The 20,051-nt window shown below is 46.4% G+C and overlaps 1 protein-coding gene and 1 long non-coding RNA gene across 6 annotated transcripts in view; one reads left to right on the top strand and one right to left on the bottom strand.

The window, feature by feature from the left end:
- Positions 1-5,922, top strand: part of LOC138647621 (uncharacterized) — a 62,167-nt gene extending 56,245 nt beyond the window's left edge. The window contains exon 3 of the long non-coding RNA XR_011315012.1: positions 5,873-5,922. This is a non-coding gene — a long non-coding RNA (uncharacterized lncRNA). The remainder of the gene's footprint in view (positions 1-5,872) is intronic.
- Positions 1-20,051, bottom strand: part of PHF2 (PHD finger protein 2) — a 224,509-nt gene that overhangs the window by 45,135 nt on the left and 159,323 nt on the right. For all 5 annotated transcript variants that reach the window (XM_069736754.1, XM_069736752.1, XM_069736751.1 and 2 more), the window contains exons 11-17: positions 19,062-19,151; positions 16,937-17,344; positions 14,906-15,028; positions 5,357-5,475; positions 3,453-3,631; positions 1,228-1,301; positions 357-514 (exon numbers count right to left, since the gene is read on the bottom strand). In XM_069736754.1, coding sequence (XP_069592855.1) covers positions 357-514; positions 1,228-1,301; positions 3,453-3,631; positions 5,357-5,475; positions 14,906-15,028; positions 16,937-17,344; positions 19,062-19,151 — 1,151 coding nt within the window. The remainder of the gene's footprint in view (positions 1-356; positions 515-1,227; positions 1,302-3,452; positions 3,632-5,356; positions 5,476-14,905; positions 15,029-16,936; positions 17,345-19,061; positions 19,152-20,051) is intronic.

The raw sequence follows: 20,051 nt of genomic DNA, 5'->3' as shown, positions 1-20,051 counted from the left end.
TGGTTTTAATTGCAGTAGGATCCTACCCATCCATAGAGATATAGACTTCAGCCTAAGAGAGGATTCACATTAGGTTCCCAGAGAGAAATAGACTAAGAGAGGATTGGCATTACGTCCTGGCAACGAGAATCGCCTTATTGTAGCTGCTGGGTACACATGAATTGGCCAATTTATGCGCTAAGCTTACTCAACTTTTCATATTTCTAGTGCAGTAATGCAATTCAATTTTCATATTTCATGTTTGCATGCTGTAGTGCTACAGAGTGCTGCCTTATTTGTTTGATAATAAAACGGTCATGGACCCGCCACACCTCCAGTGAATCCAGATAAATCCCGGGAAGGAATATTTCACCTACCTATTTGAGTTATAGTCCAAGCCACCGACTTCTTTACTGGCTTGCAGAAGGTCCAGGATGCCCCCAGAACTTGTGCTGTCCTTTTTCACTTTGGAATTTCGGGCTGGTTTTGCTTCTGTGTCAATGTGAAGAGATCCCTCGTCTGACGAGTCGTCGTTCTGTAATGGAGGGGAGGCAGTGATATTGGTGATCTCTATCTGGGAAGCGATGCAATCTGTCTAGAATCGAAACGTATCAAAGCCTTCAGAGTCAATCCTCCACCGCTTTGTGTATCAAGATCAAAGTCTACTCTGTGCCGCCTGGTAGATTGCTTTATATGTGCGTCAGAGAGCGTTACCATGATCAAAGACATACATCGTCCAGGCCTGTGCATCTCTGCACCCTCTCCATGTACCAAGATTATAAGTGCACGCCGCACTCCTCTATGAATATACAATGGGTATGGCTTCGCATCCTGTCTTGTGTCTTAAAGGGGTCGTCCAAGACTAAAGTTGCTCATGCATGTGAGATAACTGTCTTTCCGGACTCCAATATACACATACGGCTGAGCATTCATGGGCTTTCAACGGGGAGAGAGGAAAAAATCTGCGGCAGCTGCTTATCTCCCCTGAAAACAAAAGGCTCAGCCACTGAAATTCTAAACACCCGATCCTTCTCTTCCCCCAAAATCATCTGTCAGGAGGGAGACAGGAGAGCCACCTATACACACCGGATGGTCGGCCGATCCAGCCTAGCTTAGCTACACAGTTAAATCCATCTAAAATATAGAGATTCTTGAACTTCTACGTATTTTCCAAATGGAATAGCATGGGGGTTAAAATGTTCAGTGATTCACTAGAAAGTTTTCTAATGGGAACTACAAGATCCGTACCTTATACTTCTTTTCCAGGACTTTGGGCTTCTTGGGCGGCACAAGAGGAGGCGTTTCCTTTACATCTGATAAAACTGGACACAAAGCACAAGTAAGTTCTAGATTCATTTACAGATCGAAGACTCATTAATAGGTTGATTTTTAATACGATTCATTTTTACTCCATCTTTACTAAAAGGGTTGTGTTAAAAAAAAAAATACGTACGTCGTTGATTTACGCAACATTTTCCTTTTGCAGAGTATTCACAGCAATGCCGCATGGCCCGAAACAGAAAAACAGCCGGCAATCTGCCGTGCTGCCACAAGTGGCGGATGATCGGAGCTTCTGTGCCAGCATTTGTGCATCTGCTTATCTTGTCCATTTAGAGGAGACAATAATTGGTAACGACCCAACGATCAAGCAAAATGCTCATTCGCCGGGTGCGATTACTATTATGCCGACACAAAAATCTTAATTCTTGGTAGAAGACACTTTTACGCCAGTTTTACAGCTATGACATATTGCTAAATTAGCAGTATGCTGGCATTTAAAGGGTCACTTAAAACTTCTCAAGAGTTTACAGGAAAAAGTTGTGATCACGGGTGACATCTGGAGGAAGTGAGAAAGTCGCCGCAGCTCTCGCTTCTTCTGGATGGAGAGGAGCGCGAAGCCAGCGCCGACTGGCAGAAAGGATCGCGTGACCCAGGCAGCAGCTGCCAAGGCAAACAGGATCATGGGGTGCATTAAAAGAGGTCTGGATACACATGATGAGAGCATTATACTGCCTCTGTACAAATCCCTAGTTAGACCGCACATGGAGTACTGTGTCCAGTTTTGGGCACCGGTGCTCAGGAAGGATATAATGGAACTAGAGAGAGTACAAAGGAGGGCAACAAAATTAATAAAGGGGATGGGAGAACTACAATACCGAGATAGATTAGCGAAATTAGGATTATTTAGTCTAGAAAAAAGACGACTGAGGGGCGATCTAATAACCATGTATAAGTATATAAGGGGACAATACAAATATCTCGCTGAGGATCTGTTTATACCAAGGAAGGTGACGGGCACAAGGGGGCATTCTTTGCGTCTGGAGGAGAGAAGGTTTTTCCACCAACATAGAAGAGGATTCTTTACTGTTAGGGCAGTGAGAATCTGGAATTGCTTGCCTGAGGAGGTGGTGATGGCGAACTCAGTCGAGGGGTTCAAGAGAGGCCTGGATGTCTTCCTGGAGCAGAACAATATTGTATCATACAATTATTAGGTTCTGTAGAAGGACGTAGATCTGGGGATCTATTATGATGGAATATAGGCTGAACTGGATGGACAAATGTCTTTTTTCGGCCTTACTAACTATGTTACTATGTTACTATGTTACCCGGGAGAGCCAGTGCCGACACTGCTAGAATGGCGCCGGCACTGGAGACGAGAATATGTGTTTGCATTTTACGGGGGGGACAAAGGGGTTATCCGAGTAGTGGACAACCCCTTTTAGTCACCCCCACTGCAGCCAATCAGTGAGCTCAGCGGTTCTGGGCAGCTGGAGCTATCAACTTCGGTTATTGGCTGCAGCGCTGTCAATGTTAGGTGCAGCGCTGTCAATGATAGGCGCATCCCTGTCAAGGTTAGGCGCAGCGCTGTCAAGGTTAGGCGCAGCGCTGTCAAGATTAGGCGCAGCGCTGTCAAGGTTAGGTGCAGCGCTGTCAAGGTTAGGAGCAGCGCTGTCAAGGTTAGGAGAAGCGCTGTCAAGGTTAGGCGTAGCGCTGTCAAGGTTAGGCGCATCGCTGTCAATGTTAGGCGCAGCGCTGTCAATGTTAGGCGCAGCGCTGTCAATGTTAGGCGCAGCGCTGTCAATGATAGGCGTGCGCTGTCAATGATAGGCGCAGCGCTGTCAATGATAGGCGCAGCGCTCTCACTGTTAGGTGAAGCGCTGTCAATGTGACGGCAGCGTTGCAGATAATTACAAAGACCAGGACCCAGCGTTGGACGCGGGGAAGATGAGTAAAGAACAGGATTGTTTTTATAAAAAAAAAAAAAAAAGTAGACTGGGGATAGTAGTTTTTTGAAACTGGAAAACCGCTTTAAATCGCGCACTATGCCCGTAACCAGTAACCTGCGCCACTCCAGCTCTTGTGAAACTACATTTTCCAGTATGTCCTGACAGCTTCAGACAGGCAGCGCATCCTGTGAGTTGTAGGACTGCGGGTTGCTGAACCACACTCTAGGTATTTGTGTGACATCTTACATGATAAGTCCCTCTTTGTCGTCATTTTCTTTCTCCTGATTGGAAACTCGTCGATTTTTAGCTCTCCGTCATCGGAGACATATTCGTACTCGTCCCTGATCGGCTTGTTTTTGTCTTCTTTGAAATTCTGCAAGGATCCGAAGATGCTGGGGCTGTTCTGGGGCTTGATTCCCTTATGACTGTGAAAAATAACCGTGGGTTACAAAAAAAAGAAAAACTCACATGACGAAGAAAGTGAGGGACAATAAGGGCGAACTATAAGGGAATAGTAAAAGCACCCAGCCTGCGGCACTGGGATGTGGGTTTATGCAATGTTCGGGGGTCTTCTTATTCTATCCACGTCTCTGATGAGGGCATCATTTACACTGACAAGGCAAGGTTAGGAAATGTTGAAAGGAATATTCTCCTCTACATAAATTATCACAGAGTCACTAGATAGATCGCACAATCTAAATGAAGATGTATCTCTGTCAGTGCCAAAAACATGGCATACTGCAGCAGGGCGCAAGTGCAACCTGCCGATCCACACAACATGACGAGAGAATAGTGGACACGAGTCCCCCATTCTGATGATAATTTGGGGTCCCACATCAAACAACAAATATCACTATCCGATTAACAGCTACTGATTAATATAGACCATAAAACCAATTAATTTATGGGATTACCCAGATGAACCCAACTATCTCAGTGTATAAGTGCCAATACTGAAATCCCTTTACAATATTTTTTTTTTTTAATCTAGGTTATTTTTTCCTTTTTTTTCCTTTATTTACTAGATCTTGTATTATACACTCTTCAACATTGAAATTGCACCACCAAGAAGGAAAATTCATGGAGTTACAGAAATCATAGACTTGTTAAAGATATGCAAATAGTGAAAAAGGGAAACAAAAAGTAAAAGCGCCACGTGCAGAAATCCCGGTACTTAAAATTACAACCTTGGTTGCCATGAAAAAGGTTATTAATGGTTGTCTGAGGAATGTTCTGCCGCCAAATCCTCTTGGGCAAATCATCAAGATCCGCTGCTGGCAGCTCCCTTTACAATTGTCCTAGATGTGCTCGATGAGAGACAAGTCTAGAGACGGTGCAGGTCATGGTAGCAGCTTTAGGCCACGAATGCTCCTTACAGAAGCGCGAGCAATATACGACCTGGAGTTGTCATGTTGAAAAATGCACTTGAGACACCTTGGAGAAATGGATGGAAATTGCACAAGCAGGGAGCTGCCAGCAGTGGATCTTGATGATTTGTGTTCCCTAGTATTTTCACCGCAGCAGAACACTCCTCAGACAACCATCAATAATCATGGGTGGACGTGCAGGGATTTCTGCACGTGGCACAACAAATTGGAAGCAGCACCCCAATGCAAATTGGTGAAAAATTATATTATCTATGTGTATATACCCCACTTTCAGTTTTTGCCTGGAGATTTACAACTTACTGTTGACAAGGAATTCGGGACGACTGAAAAATGGAGTTGCAGGTACATTAGCGCACAGATCTTCAGAAATGAAGACATCTATGGGCACATTTACACTTTCCTCATAGTCCGCCTTTAGGAACAGAAAAATGAAATTGCTATAAAAAAAGGGATCTGTTGTGTAACTGATACAAATGGAAGCAGATTATTACGGGGTCTGCCTGGGCTCTGTTGTAGGTCAGTTATTAAAATGGAAAAAATCTGCATCACACGCTTTTTCTTCTCTTTCATTTGCATCTGTTATGCGACAGATCCGTTTTTTACATTATTTCCATTTGTCTGTTCCTAAAAAGGGAAAAAATGGAATAAATGGAATGTCAAAACACAAGTGTGAACATGGCCTAAAATAAAAGACAAATGTGAGCATGGGTACGGCTGGCATACCTAAACTACATTTGCATTCTGTTGTAAAACATGACAAACCTGAATAGTTTCTTCCCCGAGAAAGAGAACTTGAACTTGCTATCTTTAAGTGAAGAAAAGGGACTTTTCTGTATTTTATGTTCTTCTTCCATTCTTAGTAAGGAATCTGGCTTACTGTTCTGCAATGTAAGGAGGAAAACGGGTTAATGAGACTTCCAGTACGGTTCCCGTCAGACATCCCGCCATGATTGCCTTCACGCTAATCACAATCGGGTCCGTTTTGCGCATTTACATTGTACTGTAAACACATTTGGCGCACGGCGGCACAAAGTTTATTTCCGTCTGCCAAGTGCCAAGCATCATTACAACGAATACGCACACCCGTCACCGTCTGCATTAATGTAACGATCTCATTTTTATTTTAGCACCAATCTCTTTTCGAGAACAATAAGAGTCGTTTAGTAAAAATGAAAAATTGCAAGATAAATTCATTTTTCTTTTTTGAGATGTAAGGAATAAGGTCGGGAACACAGCTCCCTGCAGATAGAATAATGTTTCTCCCTTTTTTTTTTGCAGTTCATTGCTGGAGTGTGGAGACATCCCACGTCGTGTATACCGGGGAAGAGACTATTTATTGATTTCATGGTGCATTAATGAAGAAATAAAATAAAGATAAAAACTGCCAAGTCTCATTCATATCAATAGTGGACAGCAGTACGGTGGCAGCAGAGGTGTTCCCAGCCTTTAATTAGTCATTTGGGGTTGATTGGATCCCAAGCGAGTTTGATTCATCATATTTCCGCAGGTATGGAAGGTACGTAGATGTCATTTTCTTCTTAGCTCGGTGACCCTTCCTCCTCAGCGCATCGCGAGACTCGGTGTCGACTACACGTGCCACAACGAGGTGCGCGCGACAAAGTAAGTATTTTAGCTGAAGGTTAAAGGGGTGATCCAGTGAAAAAAATAAGTCCTCTATATAGGTGATAACTTGCTGATCGGTGAGTGTCCAACTACTTGGGAATGGGGAACTTTTATCTCAGTTACAAAATGAATCGGCAGGTAGAATGCCAAACTACCACTCAATCCATTCTCTATGGAGCTACCAAAAAACAATGACGCACAGACCCATAGAGAATGAATGTATCGGCGGTCAAACAAGTGCAATGCCGCTCCATTCTAGCGGGATACTAGGGCCCCATTCTGCAGGTCGGTGCGGGTCCCAACGGATCAATAACCTATCATCTATCCAGCAAGTTAATGGCAATTCATTAGGAATAGGAATCCCTTGCTGTGATCACAAATTGTCCAGTCATGCAAATGAGACATCGAACGGTGCCGAACCAAATGGTATGAACGGGTGATAAAGCTATAAGGTCCCCAGAACAGCAGTCACTTACACTTAAAGGGGTATTACCATCTCCAAGATCCTATCCCAATATGTAGTATGTGTAAGCTATCTAGCAGTAGTTTAGGTATCCATGGTTACGACCACTAACATCTAACTAACTGGTCGTAACCATAGATACCTAAGCTACTGTAATGCCCTGCACATGGGTTAAGCGACAGAGCGTATCAGAAGAACTATTCTTCATTTCTAATTGGAGATAATTGCTATTTTTATTATTATTACACCCACTACATATTGGGATAGGATCCTGGAGATGGGAATACCTTTAAAGGAAACTTGTCACTTCTTCTGTCCTTGTACTTCCCATAATATAACGACTCCGACATCTTTTCTTTTTGCTACTCCTCCTAAAAAAATTATAAAAATAAATTGACAGCTGGGTGTTTCCAGTAGGGGGCGTGTCCCTACACACCCATAAGCTGTCCAATCAGTGCTGAGATGTCAGTTTATGGACACCCCACCCTCTTTTTGATGAAGGAAATGGCGACATCCAGTTGTCAATTTATTCACACATTTCTAGGAGGAACTATGGAGGAACGGCAACATGGCGTTAAATAAAAAAAAAAAGTTACAGGATTGTTATTTCATAGGTAATATAAGTAATTATTAAAACAGATACCAAGGTAGTGGTTATGGGTCGTTTTGGATAAACTTTCTGCTCAGGCACCTACAAATATGGCGGACCTAAGGAGGAAGTCGCTATATGTGTGTGTCATCTTACTTTCTAGTGCGCCCATTTTTTCCCCGGCTGATTACATTTCCACATCACTCGGAGGCTGCGCTCACCATGAAAGCCAGGGATCAGCAGCCTTTGGCATGTTGTGAAACTACAACTCCCAACATGCCCTGATAGGTTGCCAGGAGTCGTAGTTTCCCGTCAGCTTGAGCATCAAAAGGTTGTTGACCCCCGATTTAGGAAGTCAATGCAGATCGGTCTGAGAATGCACAGCAATACCTGTCCTGGCCGTGACTCTCATGACCGGAATGTCAAGAGCTACTGCCAGTTTGTGCTCGACCCGATGTGTACGGACATCTACATGAGCCCTTAGGGGTTGACCTGATACAATAATGGCTTTTTAATAGTTTCCCTTAATTAATCTTAAATACCAAAATGTAGAAAGTAAAAAATAAATAAATAAATTAAAAAAAAAAATCCTCCACAGACGCCCAGGGCACCAAGCATCTATACAAACAGTCGGATTTTTCCAGTGACTAATAGGTTTTATTTCTTCGCTTTCTTTCACTTCCTGCAGATCTGCGAGCGATGATAGCAAAAGTGATAATTACATGTAATTTACCACGTAGCAGATACAATGTGGCAGAGAAGTAAAATTACTGGTTCGGGTTTAATGTAACGGCATCGGAGACCGGGCAACAAAACTAATCCGCGTGTTTAAAAGAGATTTTCTTTTTTTAATACGTTGCAAAATATCCTAAGAAAAAAAAAAAAACTATTGCGGAAGTAATGCAAAAACGATGGCCTAAGTGCGGTTACTGCTTGCAAAGAGAAGGCAACTTTTATTCATTTTAAATTTTACCATTTGATTAATTCTTAGCGTGGACCTGGCTATCATACACAGTTGAATAGAGAAGGAAGATGATTTATTAAAGTCTCTGCCTTCCCAATCACTTGTTTAGCGCTGTGCATGCAGTAATTGGAACCTCTGACAGTGCTTCCTCCTCCGAGCCCGGTGGTCATGTGATCACAGCAGGAGCTGCTGTGTTTTAGGAGACCTGGTCAAATCTACAATTCAGCCAGGAGGTTGAATTTCCCCTGTAACTCGGGCTTGAATACATGCCACAGTAACAGGGAAAAATCTGAAAAAAATAGGGATTTTTGTGTACTCACCGTAAAATCCTTTTCTCCGAGCCAATCATTGGGGGACACAGGACCATGGGTGTTATGCTGCTGCCACTAGGAGGACACTAAGTTAACACATAAAGAATAGCTCCTCAACTGCAGTATACACCTTCCTGCTGGCTCTAAGTGAACCAGTCTGGTAACAAAGCAGTAGGAGCTTAACATTTAACAAGGATGAACTATGTCAAAACCAAGTCAACACAGAAAACCAAAGCCATAGGCTAGCAGGGTGGGTGCTGTGTCCCCCAATGATTGGCTCGGAGAAAAGGATTTTACGGTGATTACACAAAAATCCCTATTTCTCCTACGCCTCATTGGAAGACACAGGACCATGGGACATCCTAAAGCAGTCCCTGGGTGGGGAACAACCAACTGGAATTGCTCCTTGTACCAACAAGTTACAGATGCGGCACTGCCGCCTGCAAAATTCGTCTGCCGACGGACGCATCTGCCGAGGCCTGAGAATGGACATGGTAATGTTTTGTAAACGTATGCAGGCCGGACCAAGTCGCAGCTTTGTAGACTCGTGCTGCCGATGCCTGGTGCCGGATGGCCCAAGAAGCACCCACTGACCGAGTAGAATGAGCCTTAATCCCTGCTGGGACGGGGTGACTTCTAACTCAGTACGACTCCTGGATAGCTGAACGAATCCACTTGGCTATCGTAGCCTTGGAAGCAGCTAGACCTTTCCTTGGCCCTTCCGGGAGCACAAACAGGACATTTGACCTGCGGAAAGACGCCGTCCTCGAGACGTATCTCCTAAGAGCTCTCACCAAGTCCAGTGTGTGAAGAGCCTTCTCGGTGCGATGTACTGGTGCCGGGCAAAGTGAAGGCAAGACAATTTCCTCATTGAGGTGGAAAGATGAGACAACTTTCGGTAGAAAAGACGGGGATGTTCTCAGAACCACCTTATCTTGATGAAAAATTAGGAAAGGAACTTGACAAGACAAAGCCGCCAGTTCTGAGACTCGTCAGATGGATGTAACCACAACCAGAAAAGCAACTTTCCATGACAGAAGAGACAGGGAAACTTCCTGCAGAGGTTCAAAAGGGGCCTCCTGCAAGACTCCGAGGACCAAATTAAGGTCCCATGGTTCCAACGGCATCTTATAGGGCGGCACCACATGGGAGACTCCCTGAATGAACGTCTTTACCTGTAATCTGTTGGCAATTCTGCGTTGGAACAGAACTGACAAGGCTGAAATCTACCCCTTGAGGGAACTAAGGGCGAGACCTAAGTCCAAACCCGACTTAAGGAATTGGAGGATGGAAGGAATGGAAAATTCAAGAGGAACGCGTCCCCGGTGTTTGCACCATGAGAAGAAAGTCTTCCAAATGCGATGATAAATACGCATAGACATAGGCTTTCTAGCGCTGATCATAGTAGAAATGACTTCCTGAGAGAAGATTGCCTGTGTTAGCACACAGGACTCAACGGCCATGCCATCAAACACAGGGCCTCGGAGTTCTGGTGGTAAATGGGACCCTGGGACAACAGATCTGCGCGATTCGGTAATCGCCAGGGGACATCAGCGACTAGTTGAACTAGTTCGGCGTACCAGGCCCTGCGCGGCCAGTCTGGCGCAATCAAGATTACTGGTATCCCCTCCGTTCTGATCTTCTTGAGGACTCTCGGTAGTAAGGGAAGTGAGGGAAATATGTACGGAAGTCGGAACTGCTGCCGCGAGTGAATGAGTGCGTCTGCCCTGATGGCTGCCGGATCGTGGGACTGAGCTATGAAATCGGGAACCTTGGAATTTAGCCGTGAGGCCATCAGATCCATGTCCGGGCTTCCCCAACGACAGCAGATCTGGTGGAAGATCTCCGGATGGAGAGACCACTCCCAGGAGTCGAGTCGAGACCTTGACGGCTGAGGAAATCCGCCTCCAATTTTCCACTCCCGGGATGTGAACCGCTGAGATCATTGAGCGGTTTTCCTCGGCCCAACGGAGAATGTGGCCTACCTCGGTCATGGCTGCCTTGCTGCATGTTCCCCCCCTGCCGGTTGATGTATGCCACTACCGTGGCATTGTCAAACTGAATCCTGATGGGACGACCCGCCAGGAAGGGATGAAATTGGAGAAGCGCCAACCTGATTGCCAGTATTTCCAGGATGTTGATGGGCAGGCGTGCTTCCTGGAGAGACCAGCGGCCCTGAGCTGTGTGATGGTGGAACACCGCTCCCCAGCCCAGAAGACTGGCATCTGTTGTCACAACTAGCCAATGTACTGGGAGAAAAGACCTCCCTTGATTCAGGGAGGACCTTAACGTTCACCACCTAAGAGACTGACTCGCTGGGGAAGGAGGAAACGACGATCGAGATAGAATGGGTTCCTGTCCCACAAAGCCAGGAGGGCATGTTGTAAGGGGCGGAGGTGTAGCTGAGCGAATGGAACCGCCTCCATAGCTGCTACCATCCTGCCGAGGACTCTCATACTGAGACGCAGAGAGTGACTGTGAGGTTGGGAGAGCTTCTGAGCTTCCCACTGTAAGACTAAGATCTTTTCCGGGGGAAGAAGTACCAACCCCTGGGACGAGTCCAGTATCATTCCTAAAAAGGAAATTCGCTGAGCCGGTACTGGAGAAGATTTTTTGAAGTTTATCTTCCAAACCAGGCGAGAAAGAGTATCTATTGTGATGTCCACGGCCTCCTTGCAGGTGCGGAAAGAGGGGCCTTTGATGAGCATATCGTCTAGATACAGTAGCACCATCACGCCTCGGGTATAAAGGATGGCCACGGCGGCCGCCATGACCTTGGTGAATACCCTGGGAGCGGTGACGAGGCCGAGGGGCAGAGCAACAAATTGAAAGTGATCTTCCTGAACTCCAAAGCGAAGAAACCTTTGGTGAGAAGGTAAAATAGGAATGTGGAGGTACGCGTCCTGGATGTCTATAGACGTCAGGAACTCGCCTTTCTCCATGGAGGCGATGACAGAACGAAGCGATTCCATCCGGAACCGTCGCACCCTGATGAACTTGTTCAGCAGTTTTAGGTCCAGTATGGGCCGTATTGTACCGTCCTTCTTTGGAACAATGAAGAGGTTTGAATAAAAACCTTGAAACCTTTCGCTTTGAGGGACCGGAATAATAACTCCGTCCTTCCTCAGAGAGCTTATAGCTTGGAAGAACTCTGATGCCTTTGCTCTGGAAAGCGAAGACAGGAAAAAACGATTTGGTGGAAGAGAGGAGAATTCTATCTTGTATTCGGAGGACACTAGGTCGCGGACCCATTTGTCGTGAACGACCAAGAGCCACGCGTCGCTGAAGGAAAGCAGGCGGCCGCCTACTTTGAGGGTGCCCTAAGGATACCGCAGGGAGTCATTGTGTGGGAGACCTGCCCGGTCTGGACCACCTGGATCCTGACTGCCTAGAACTGCCTCTCCAAGAAGGGGAGGGTTTGTAAGAGGTCTGAGGACCTCTATCCCTTTGTTGTGCCCGGCCAGGTCCGGAAGATGTGGAAGTAGAGGACCATCTTGAGTTGAAGCGAAAAAAATCGTGACCGAGCCTGCAGCTGCTGGTTCCGAAAGGGCCGAAAAGGTCTATGTTGTGGAAGAAATTTACTCTTCCCTCCAGTGGCGTCGGAAATTAATTGGTCGAGCTTTTTGCCAAAAAGGCGACCGCTCTGATATGGAAGAGAAGTCAATGACTTTTTGGAAGCAGAATCCGCACGCCAGTCCCTGAGCCATAAAGACCTCCAGATGGTGATGGCGTTTGCTGCTGCTTGTGAAGCACAGTTAGCAGCATCCAGAGAGGCGGTCACTACAAAATCTCCAGCTCTGGCTATCTGAGTAGCGAGGTCTGCTATCTCGGGGGGAAGACTGGTATCCAGCACCACTGCAGACAAAGCCTCAGCCCAGTGGGCCATAGCCTTAGCCACCCACGTAGCGGCAAAGGATGGGAAGAGTGCGGCTGCCGAGGCTTCAAAAGCTGAATGCGCCATATTGTCGATCTGACGATCGGATGGGTTTTTAATCGAGGCGCCCTCCGAAAAGGATAACACAGATTTAGTAGCCAGGTGTGATACCGGAGGATCTACCGGGGGAGATTGCGACCAATCTTTTCTTAGATCCTGGGCAAAGGGATATTTTGATTCCATGGGCTTCTGCCCTGTGAATCGTTTATCCAGACGGATCCTGTGAGATTCAACGATTTCCTTAAACTCGGGATGAGTGGCGAACACTCTATGAGCTCGTTTGGTCCTCTTAAAGGACACGGCATGATCCGTTTTAGATAAAGGTTCCTCCTCAAGCTTTAAGGTCTTATTCACTGACTCAGAGTCGAGAGTCTCCTGATCATGATGAAATTCCTGAACTAGGGACGTGTCAGAATCGTCCTCTGAAACAGGTTCTCTACTAGCCCCAATGGAAGGGGAGCGAGAAATGGAGCTCTCAGAACCCGAAACCCGGTGATGGTCTGGGGATATGGTATGAGTCTTTTTCCTGGAAGAGCGAGAGCTCCTTGGCAATGTACGACCCCTAGAGTACGAGGAGTTCTGACGATCGGAAGCGTTGTCCGTAAGAGTGCCCTGGTTAGAGGGAGGGTCTCGGAAGGAGTCTATCGCTTTGCCAGGGATGCCATAGACCGGGTAAGGGAGGAAGCCCACTCAGGGGGACCAGGCTCACTGGGTTCAGTATCAGTAACAGGTGGGTCCTGAACAGTCACCGGATCACAAGCTGTGCACAATGCAGTATTGTGACCCCGGGGTAATGAGACCTTACAAGAGGTACATGCAGTGAAGAATAAAGTGTGGGTTTTCCCAGACTTTTCGTGAGGCCTTGATTGAGACATAGTAGCCTTGAGGAGAGCGCTTACTAGCAGGAGAAGGGTTAAGCTAAGTTTCTGCAGCTTAACCATGGCCTGTGTCTTGAGTCCCCAGGGGAGGTCCGCAATGTATGGTCCTGAAGGCTGTGATTGGAAAAGCTGGAGCAGTGCTGCAGCATCAGCCCTGTGGGTGTCCCAAGATGGCTGCCGAGATCTGTGAGAGCGCTTCACAGGGAACGAGAAGGGCCAGGAAAGATGGGCGGCGGTAATTTTCGGTGGGCACGGCCCAAAACTCCGGCCTGTATGAAGGGGAGAAGCCGGGGGCTAAATTTTAAAACTTGCGGTTGCGGCGTCGCTACCGCTATTAGTTGCATCCCTCAGCCGCGCTCCTTTATTGAAAAGCAGCGCTGCGGACCACCCACGGACCCGGGCCCTGTTAGAGGTGCGAACCTTCCATACCCCGGGGACCAGAACCCCCCCACGCCTTGGCCCCCACAGTGTACTCACGGTAGATGCGATGGGCCGGTGCTCAATCCACCGTCGCCATAGTCAGGGAGGGGGTGGAGAGCTTCTGCCGCCTTGCGTCATCCGCTATATCAGTGGTGATGCATGTGGTCGCCTGCTATGGAGGGGGGAGCCCGTAAGGTGAGCTCAGGACTGGCATCCAACGTTGCAGGAAAGGATATGGGAGGAACGCTCCACGTACTTGCCTGTTGATGATTCGGGGTAGATCGGAACCTAGAAAGGGTCCGTCGCCCCCATTTGCTCCATTAAGAAAAAAATAGAATAAAAATAAAAAATGAAAATAAAAACAGTGGGGTCTGAAAACAGACCCAAGTGCCTCCTACAGACACTACGCAAGAACTGGTTCACTTGGAGCCAGCAGGAGGGTGTATACTGCAGAGGAGGAAATATTCTTTATGTGTTACTTAGTGTCCTCCTAGTGGCAGCAGCATAACACCCATGGTCCTGTGTCCCCCAATGAGGCGTAGGAGAAAAGTATTTAAATATTGAAATGCCACCCAATGGCCTTTTATTACTTTATTAGGGCACAATATGTGAAATAAATGAATAAATAAATAAAAATCAGGGAAAACAATGATTAAAAAAAAGGCGTTGGCAATCTAAATAGCTGTTGCTAGCGCTTTCCTCATCAACAAATATGAAAAACAGAGTTTGATATATAAGAATAATTGTTACGGAAAGGGGAACACATTTTAACATGTATTTCAGGCACCTTTTGTGGTCATAAAAAAAAAATGAAAAAAATGTGAAAAAAACACATATTTACTATATTTTCCCACCTGTATCGGAAAAAAAAAAAAAAGTATAAAAATAATATAAAAATCAGGCATCATGTATCACACAAAAAAAAGAAAAGAAAAATTACTTGAATATCCAAACAAGGTAAAAGTTTTACAGCTCCTCATACCGCATGTATGAAAAAAAAAATGCAAGTTGGAAAATTCAATCAATGTCCGGCTTGTACATGCCACCAATCTGAAAGCTCCGCTCCCATGATATGTCCTAAATTTTGTGGAAATCTCCCCAGCGCTCCTATAAGTATACTATATCATACCTTATATTTCCACTTTGCTTCTGTTTTGATTTTATTCTGCTCTCGGATCTCAAACTTTTCGATCTCGTTATTCTGTTTTGCCGGTTCCTCTTTGTTCGGGACGCTTATCTCTTCTTTAGGAGTCTGAAAAAGAGAAACAGCCTTAAATACCAAAAAGGGGAAAAAGTGATTTATGATGCACATTCAGGGATGATGTGTGGGCCGTTCCTGTAAGGTCAGATGAACAGACCTACAGCTCATGGTGCCTATCCTTAAAATCCACACTATGTAGTCCACCCAACCTAGTACAGACCATTAGGTGGCCATAAAGGAGAGAGCTGATGGACAAATGATCGGATGCTGAAATTCAATTCAATGTCTGCCTGTCTGTCCGTCTACCTGCCTGCCTGGCCTGTCCGTCTACCTGCCTGCCTGGCCTGTCTGCCTCCCTGCCCTCCTGGCCTGTCTGTCCATCTACCTGCCCTCCTGGCCTGTCCGTGTACCTGTCCTCCTGGCCTGTCCGTCTACCTGCCTGCCTGGCCTGTCTGCCTCCCTGCCCTGTCTGCCTCCCTGCCCTGTCTGCCTCCCTGCCCTCCTGGCCTGTCTGCCTCCCTGCCCCTCCTGGCCTGTCTGCCTCCCTGCCCCTCCTGGCCTGTCTGCCTCCCTGCCCCTCCTGGCTTGTCTGCCTCCCTGCCCCTCCTGGCTTGTCTGCCTCCCTGCCCCTCCTGGCCTGTCTGCCTCCCTGCCCCTCCTGGCCTGTCTGCCTCCCTGCCCCTCCTGGCCTGTCTGCCTCCCTGCCCCTCCTGGCCTGTCTGCCTCCCTGCCCTCCTGGCCTGTCTGCCTCCCTGCCCTCCTGGCCTGTCTGCCTTCCTGCCATCCTGGCCTGTCTGCCTCCCTGCCCCTACTGGCATGTCTGCCTCCCTGCCCCTACTGGCATGTCTGTTGGCTTACTTGCCTGCCTGTAAGCCCTGTCTATCTGCCTACCCGTTTATATGTCAGAATGAGCATGTGGTTGACAGTTATATAAGTTGTAAGGCCACCTTTCATTAAAGAGAAGCTATTATCTGAAAATGACCTAGAATTTAAATCAGTTGTTTATGTTAGGCTACTTTCACACTAGCGTCAGAATCTCCCCATCGCAATGCGTCGGGCAGAGATTCCAACGCTAGCGTTTGACGCACTGCTCTCCGGCATCCGCTGCCCCATTGTAAGGTGCGGGGAGGTGGGGGCGGAGTTCCGGCCGCGCATGCGCGGTCAGAAAAAGCGGTCCGTCAGGAGCAAAAAACGTTACATGTAACGCTTTTTGCTCCCGGCGGTCCGCCACAACACGGCGCAACCGTCACACTACGGTTGCGACGTGTGGCAAAGCGTCGCAATGCGTCGCTAATGTTAATCTATGGGGCAAAAACGCATCCTGCAAGCAACTTTGCAGGATGCGTTTTTTGCCATAAACGACGCATTGCGACGTCTGGCAAAAAACGCCAGTGTGAAAGTAGCCTTACGTGTATTATCTTCTTTAATGGCTTTTTTTCACACAAAATTAGTAATCTTGCAATTTTCACACTGACCACTAGAGCCACTTTAGACTCTTACTTCCTACCCATTCAGGAAGAGTTTTCAGTAGTCTCAGTACCATCAGAGGCAGGATTGCAATCAATGGTAACACCTCTGTACATGGCTAATAACACAGGCTCTACCAATCACAATAGACGATGTCACAGCTGTCCCTGCTCCCCTTCCCTTCACAGTCGCCTTTGTACACCTCATTGGATGCTTCAATACAGAAGATAGGGTCGGAGTCTGACCAATATGGTTATGTACATTTGTTGTTTCCTGAAACTGTAGCCAATAATCCTATAGTTCACCAAGTAGTTAAAAATGCATGCAAGATATGTTATAATGCAAATAAGGGGAAACAGGATATTTCCTCCCTGTCTCCTAGTCATAAGGAATTGCAGATAATAACACAAAAAAATTACATCAAGTACTAAAAGTAGTGTTGGCGCGAAGATCACATTATAATGGAGGCACATACACAGGAGCTATACTCACTATCCCCTTCTTTGGTGTGTCAACTTTAATCAGAGCGTCCTTAGTGTGAGCCTCCAGAACATCCAGGTCAGGGGAGTCGGGCGCTGAAAATGGGGAATCTTTGCCCTTCTTTGTCTTCTTTTTTCCTCCCTCTTTATTTTTAGGTGGTTTGGGGGGTTTTGGGGGTTTCGAAGCTTTGGGCGGTTTGGCACCCTTTGGAGGTTTTATCTCTTTGGGGGGTTTCGGCGGTTTTGGAGGCTTGGGTAACTTTTCGCTCTTAGGAGTCTTTTTTTTCAGAACTTTTTCCACAGGTGGAGGGGAGTCTGGCACAGGTGAGGGGGGTTCTTCTTTCTCGATTTTCTCCGAAATGTTGTTCCCCTCAGGAATCGTGTTGGCACAAATGTCTGTTTTACTGGCTTTCGATGCGTTCTAAAAACAAAAAGAAGTGGTGACAATCACATGTAATATTAGACTTCATCTGTTGAAACATCTCTGGAGACATCTGACATACGTCTTTCCCCTACGGCGTAGAGGACAACCCCTAGGGTTAGTACAAATCCATTAGCAGGACCTGGTCCATCGGCGTCGTCATTGATCTGTGGTCACTGGATGGGAGCGTCAGTATGGCCTACTACTTGACGGCTCGACTTTTGCTTAGCCGGCCTGGCGCGACGTCACATGTGTATCCCACAACAATGACTGACTAAACAAAGGAGGAGCCGCGGATGTCAGGAGGCAGGTCTCATAGCCCCTCTAATATCCAAGTACAGCCAAAATGAGCAAGCGTGGAGAGTTGGGGGAGACAGCAGTCCTAATAGTTTTGTTAATGCTTGAGGGACATAAAAAATAAACTTAATTGCTCAGAGAAGTTATGATATTTTCTGTATCCGTTCCTCATGGTTTCCAAGATGACTGTAATCAATGGACAGAAGTCCTCACTAGTGATGAGTGAATGTGCTAGGATAAGGTGTTATCTGAGCATGCTTGAGTGCTAACCGAGTGACTTCGGTGTGCTCGAATATTATATTCAGTTCCCTGCGGCTGCATGTCTCGTGGGTGTTCGACAGCCGCAACACATGCAGGGATTGCCTAACAGCCATGAGACATGCAGCCGCGGGGACTCGAAACATATTTTTTGAGCACACGGAAGACACTTGGTTAACACTCGAGCATGCTCAGATAACACCTTACTGACCACATTCGCTCATCACTAGTCCTCACTATTTACCTCCACGTGATATGAAATCTGTATGGATCATGTGATGGGACACTCGGGTGTCCTAAAATGTTACAGTAGAGTTATCAGATCGCTCTACTTTCATTCACGCTCTACTTTTCATGACTGAAAGAAATATAAAAAAAATCATGAAGGTGTGGAACAATGCAAAAAGTATATTACAAAACTCTACAACTTTTTATCACATAATAAATACGCTTTTTGGCCGGTAATCTCTCCCTGTGAGTTAACTCTTTACATCCTACCACACACAAATTAGTCTGCATCGATCAATGGGGTATATATTCCTGCGTCTGTTTAAATGTAAAATTAATTGTCATAAAAAGGGGATACAGAAAAAGTTATTCTCAGCTTGCTGTTCCCCTGCCCCAGTTTCCTGCTTGCTGGAGAAAGAAGGAGGTGTGGTCTCCTGGGTGATTGACAGTTCGGGCCGGCGGCATGGCTTAAGGATGAGCCGCTGACCTGTACTGTGAGCTCTTTCTTGCTGCGAGTAGAGGCAGGATCGGAGGAACTGTTGGAGGACGGATTGAGCCAAATGAATGATGGCACAATTGTGAGGTGCTCGTGTGTGTTGCTTTTTTAATCTTTACCCAGGGTAAAGAAATGCTAACTACAGCCCGGTCACAGATTTGCAGCTGTATCCGAATCATTCTTGCAGAAATCAATGCCTGTGCTGCCGAAGCAGAAACTGCCCCTTATAGATACATAGAATGCATCTTTCCACAAAAAGAAAGGTCTTCGCAAAAAAAAAATGCTGAACCTTCTTACAGTATTTGCAACAAATCTACAAAATCATCAAGAATGATCATAATTGCTGCTGATATAAAAAAAAAAATAAAGCTAAATGGACAAGAAATAAAGCTAAATGGACTGCCAATGTCTCAGCGGTCAGCTACAGTCAAGACCCACCTCTGTTAACCGTATTTCTTTGGCGAGGTCCTTGATTATCTGGGAGGGTTTGAAATGTTCCGGAAGTTCATCTTCATGTTCTAATAGGGCCTAAAAGACAAAATGGTATTGCCTAAATAAAGGTCTTGGGATTGTTCACTCTTCGCTGGCTCTGTTGATACCGGAGAAGGACCCCGTGATGGTTACCCACTGGAGACACAGCACGACGCCTCCGAGATTTGACATCTATCGCAGATCATGGCAAACCTATGAATCGCTGGGATTGGGGACCGTCGACCCGAAAGATGAGGAGGTGACACGCAGATCCAGAGGTCACGGGATTCGGCTCCACGGGTCGTCACGTGTTGGCAAGTTTTTTGATTATGGAAACTTGCAGTCGAATGCCGATTAGTCTCAGCCGCGTCTTTCAACAAAACATCGCGAGACGCGGCAGAGACTCCAGTCGGCACGTAATCGCAAGTGTGCAAATCATGTAATTGTGGCCACGTAATGACTGCATAACGGACAAGCGGAGACGAATCCTAACGATGGGTGCATTACACACCATTAGGATTCGCCATGCTGTGGCACTTGCCAAAAAATGTCACCGGGGATAGATGATTTCTTTTTGGGAGTGAAACTGGCACCGATCAGACATTTAGGCTATGTGCACACGTTCAGGATTTCTTGCAGAAATTTCCTGAGCAAAATCGGACATTTTCTGCACGAAATCCGCATGCGTTTTTCTCGCAGTTTTGTCTCTTTTTTTGTGCGTTTTTTTTCCGGAGCCTCCCAATGCATTAAATAGCGGGAAAAACGCGAAAAAACCGCTAAATTAATGAACACGATGCGGTTTTTTTTAGTGGAAAAAAAAACGCTTCATGTGCTCAAAAATTGCGGAATGCATTCTAAATGATGGGATGCATAATGTGTGCGTTTTTTGTGTGTTTTTATAGCAAAAAAAACACCCAAAAAAGGCGAAAAATCCGCAACGTGTGCACACAGCCTTAC

The sequence above is a fragment of the Ranitomeya imitator genome, chromosome 8 (assembly GCF_032444005.1).
Source record: "Ranitomeya imitator isolate aRanImi1 chromosome 8, aRanImi1.pri, whole genome shotgun sequence".
NCBI lineage: Eukaryota > Metazoa > Chordata > Amphibia > Anura > Dendrobatidae > Ranitomeya > Ranitomeya imitator.
This window is presented reverse-complemented; position numbering and strand designations above follow the sequence as displayed.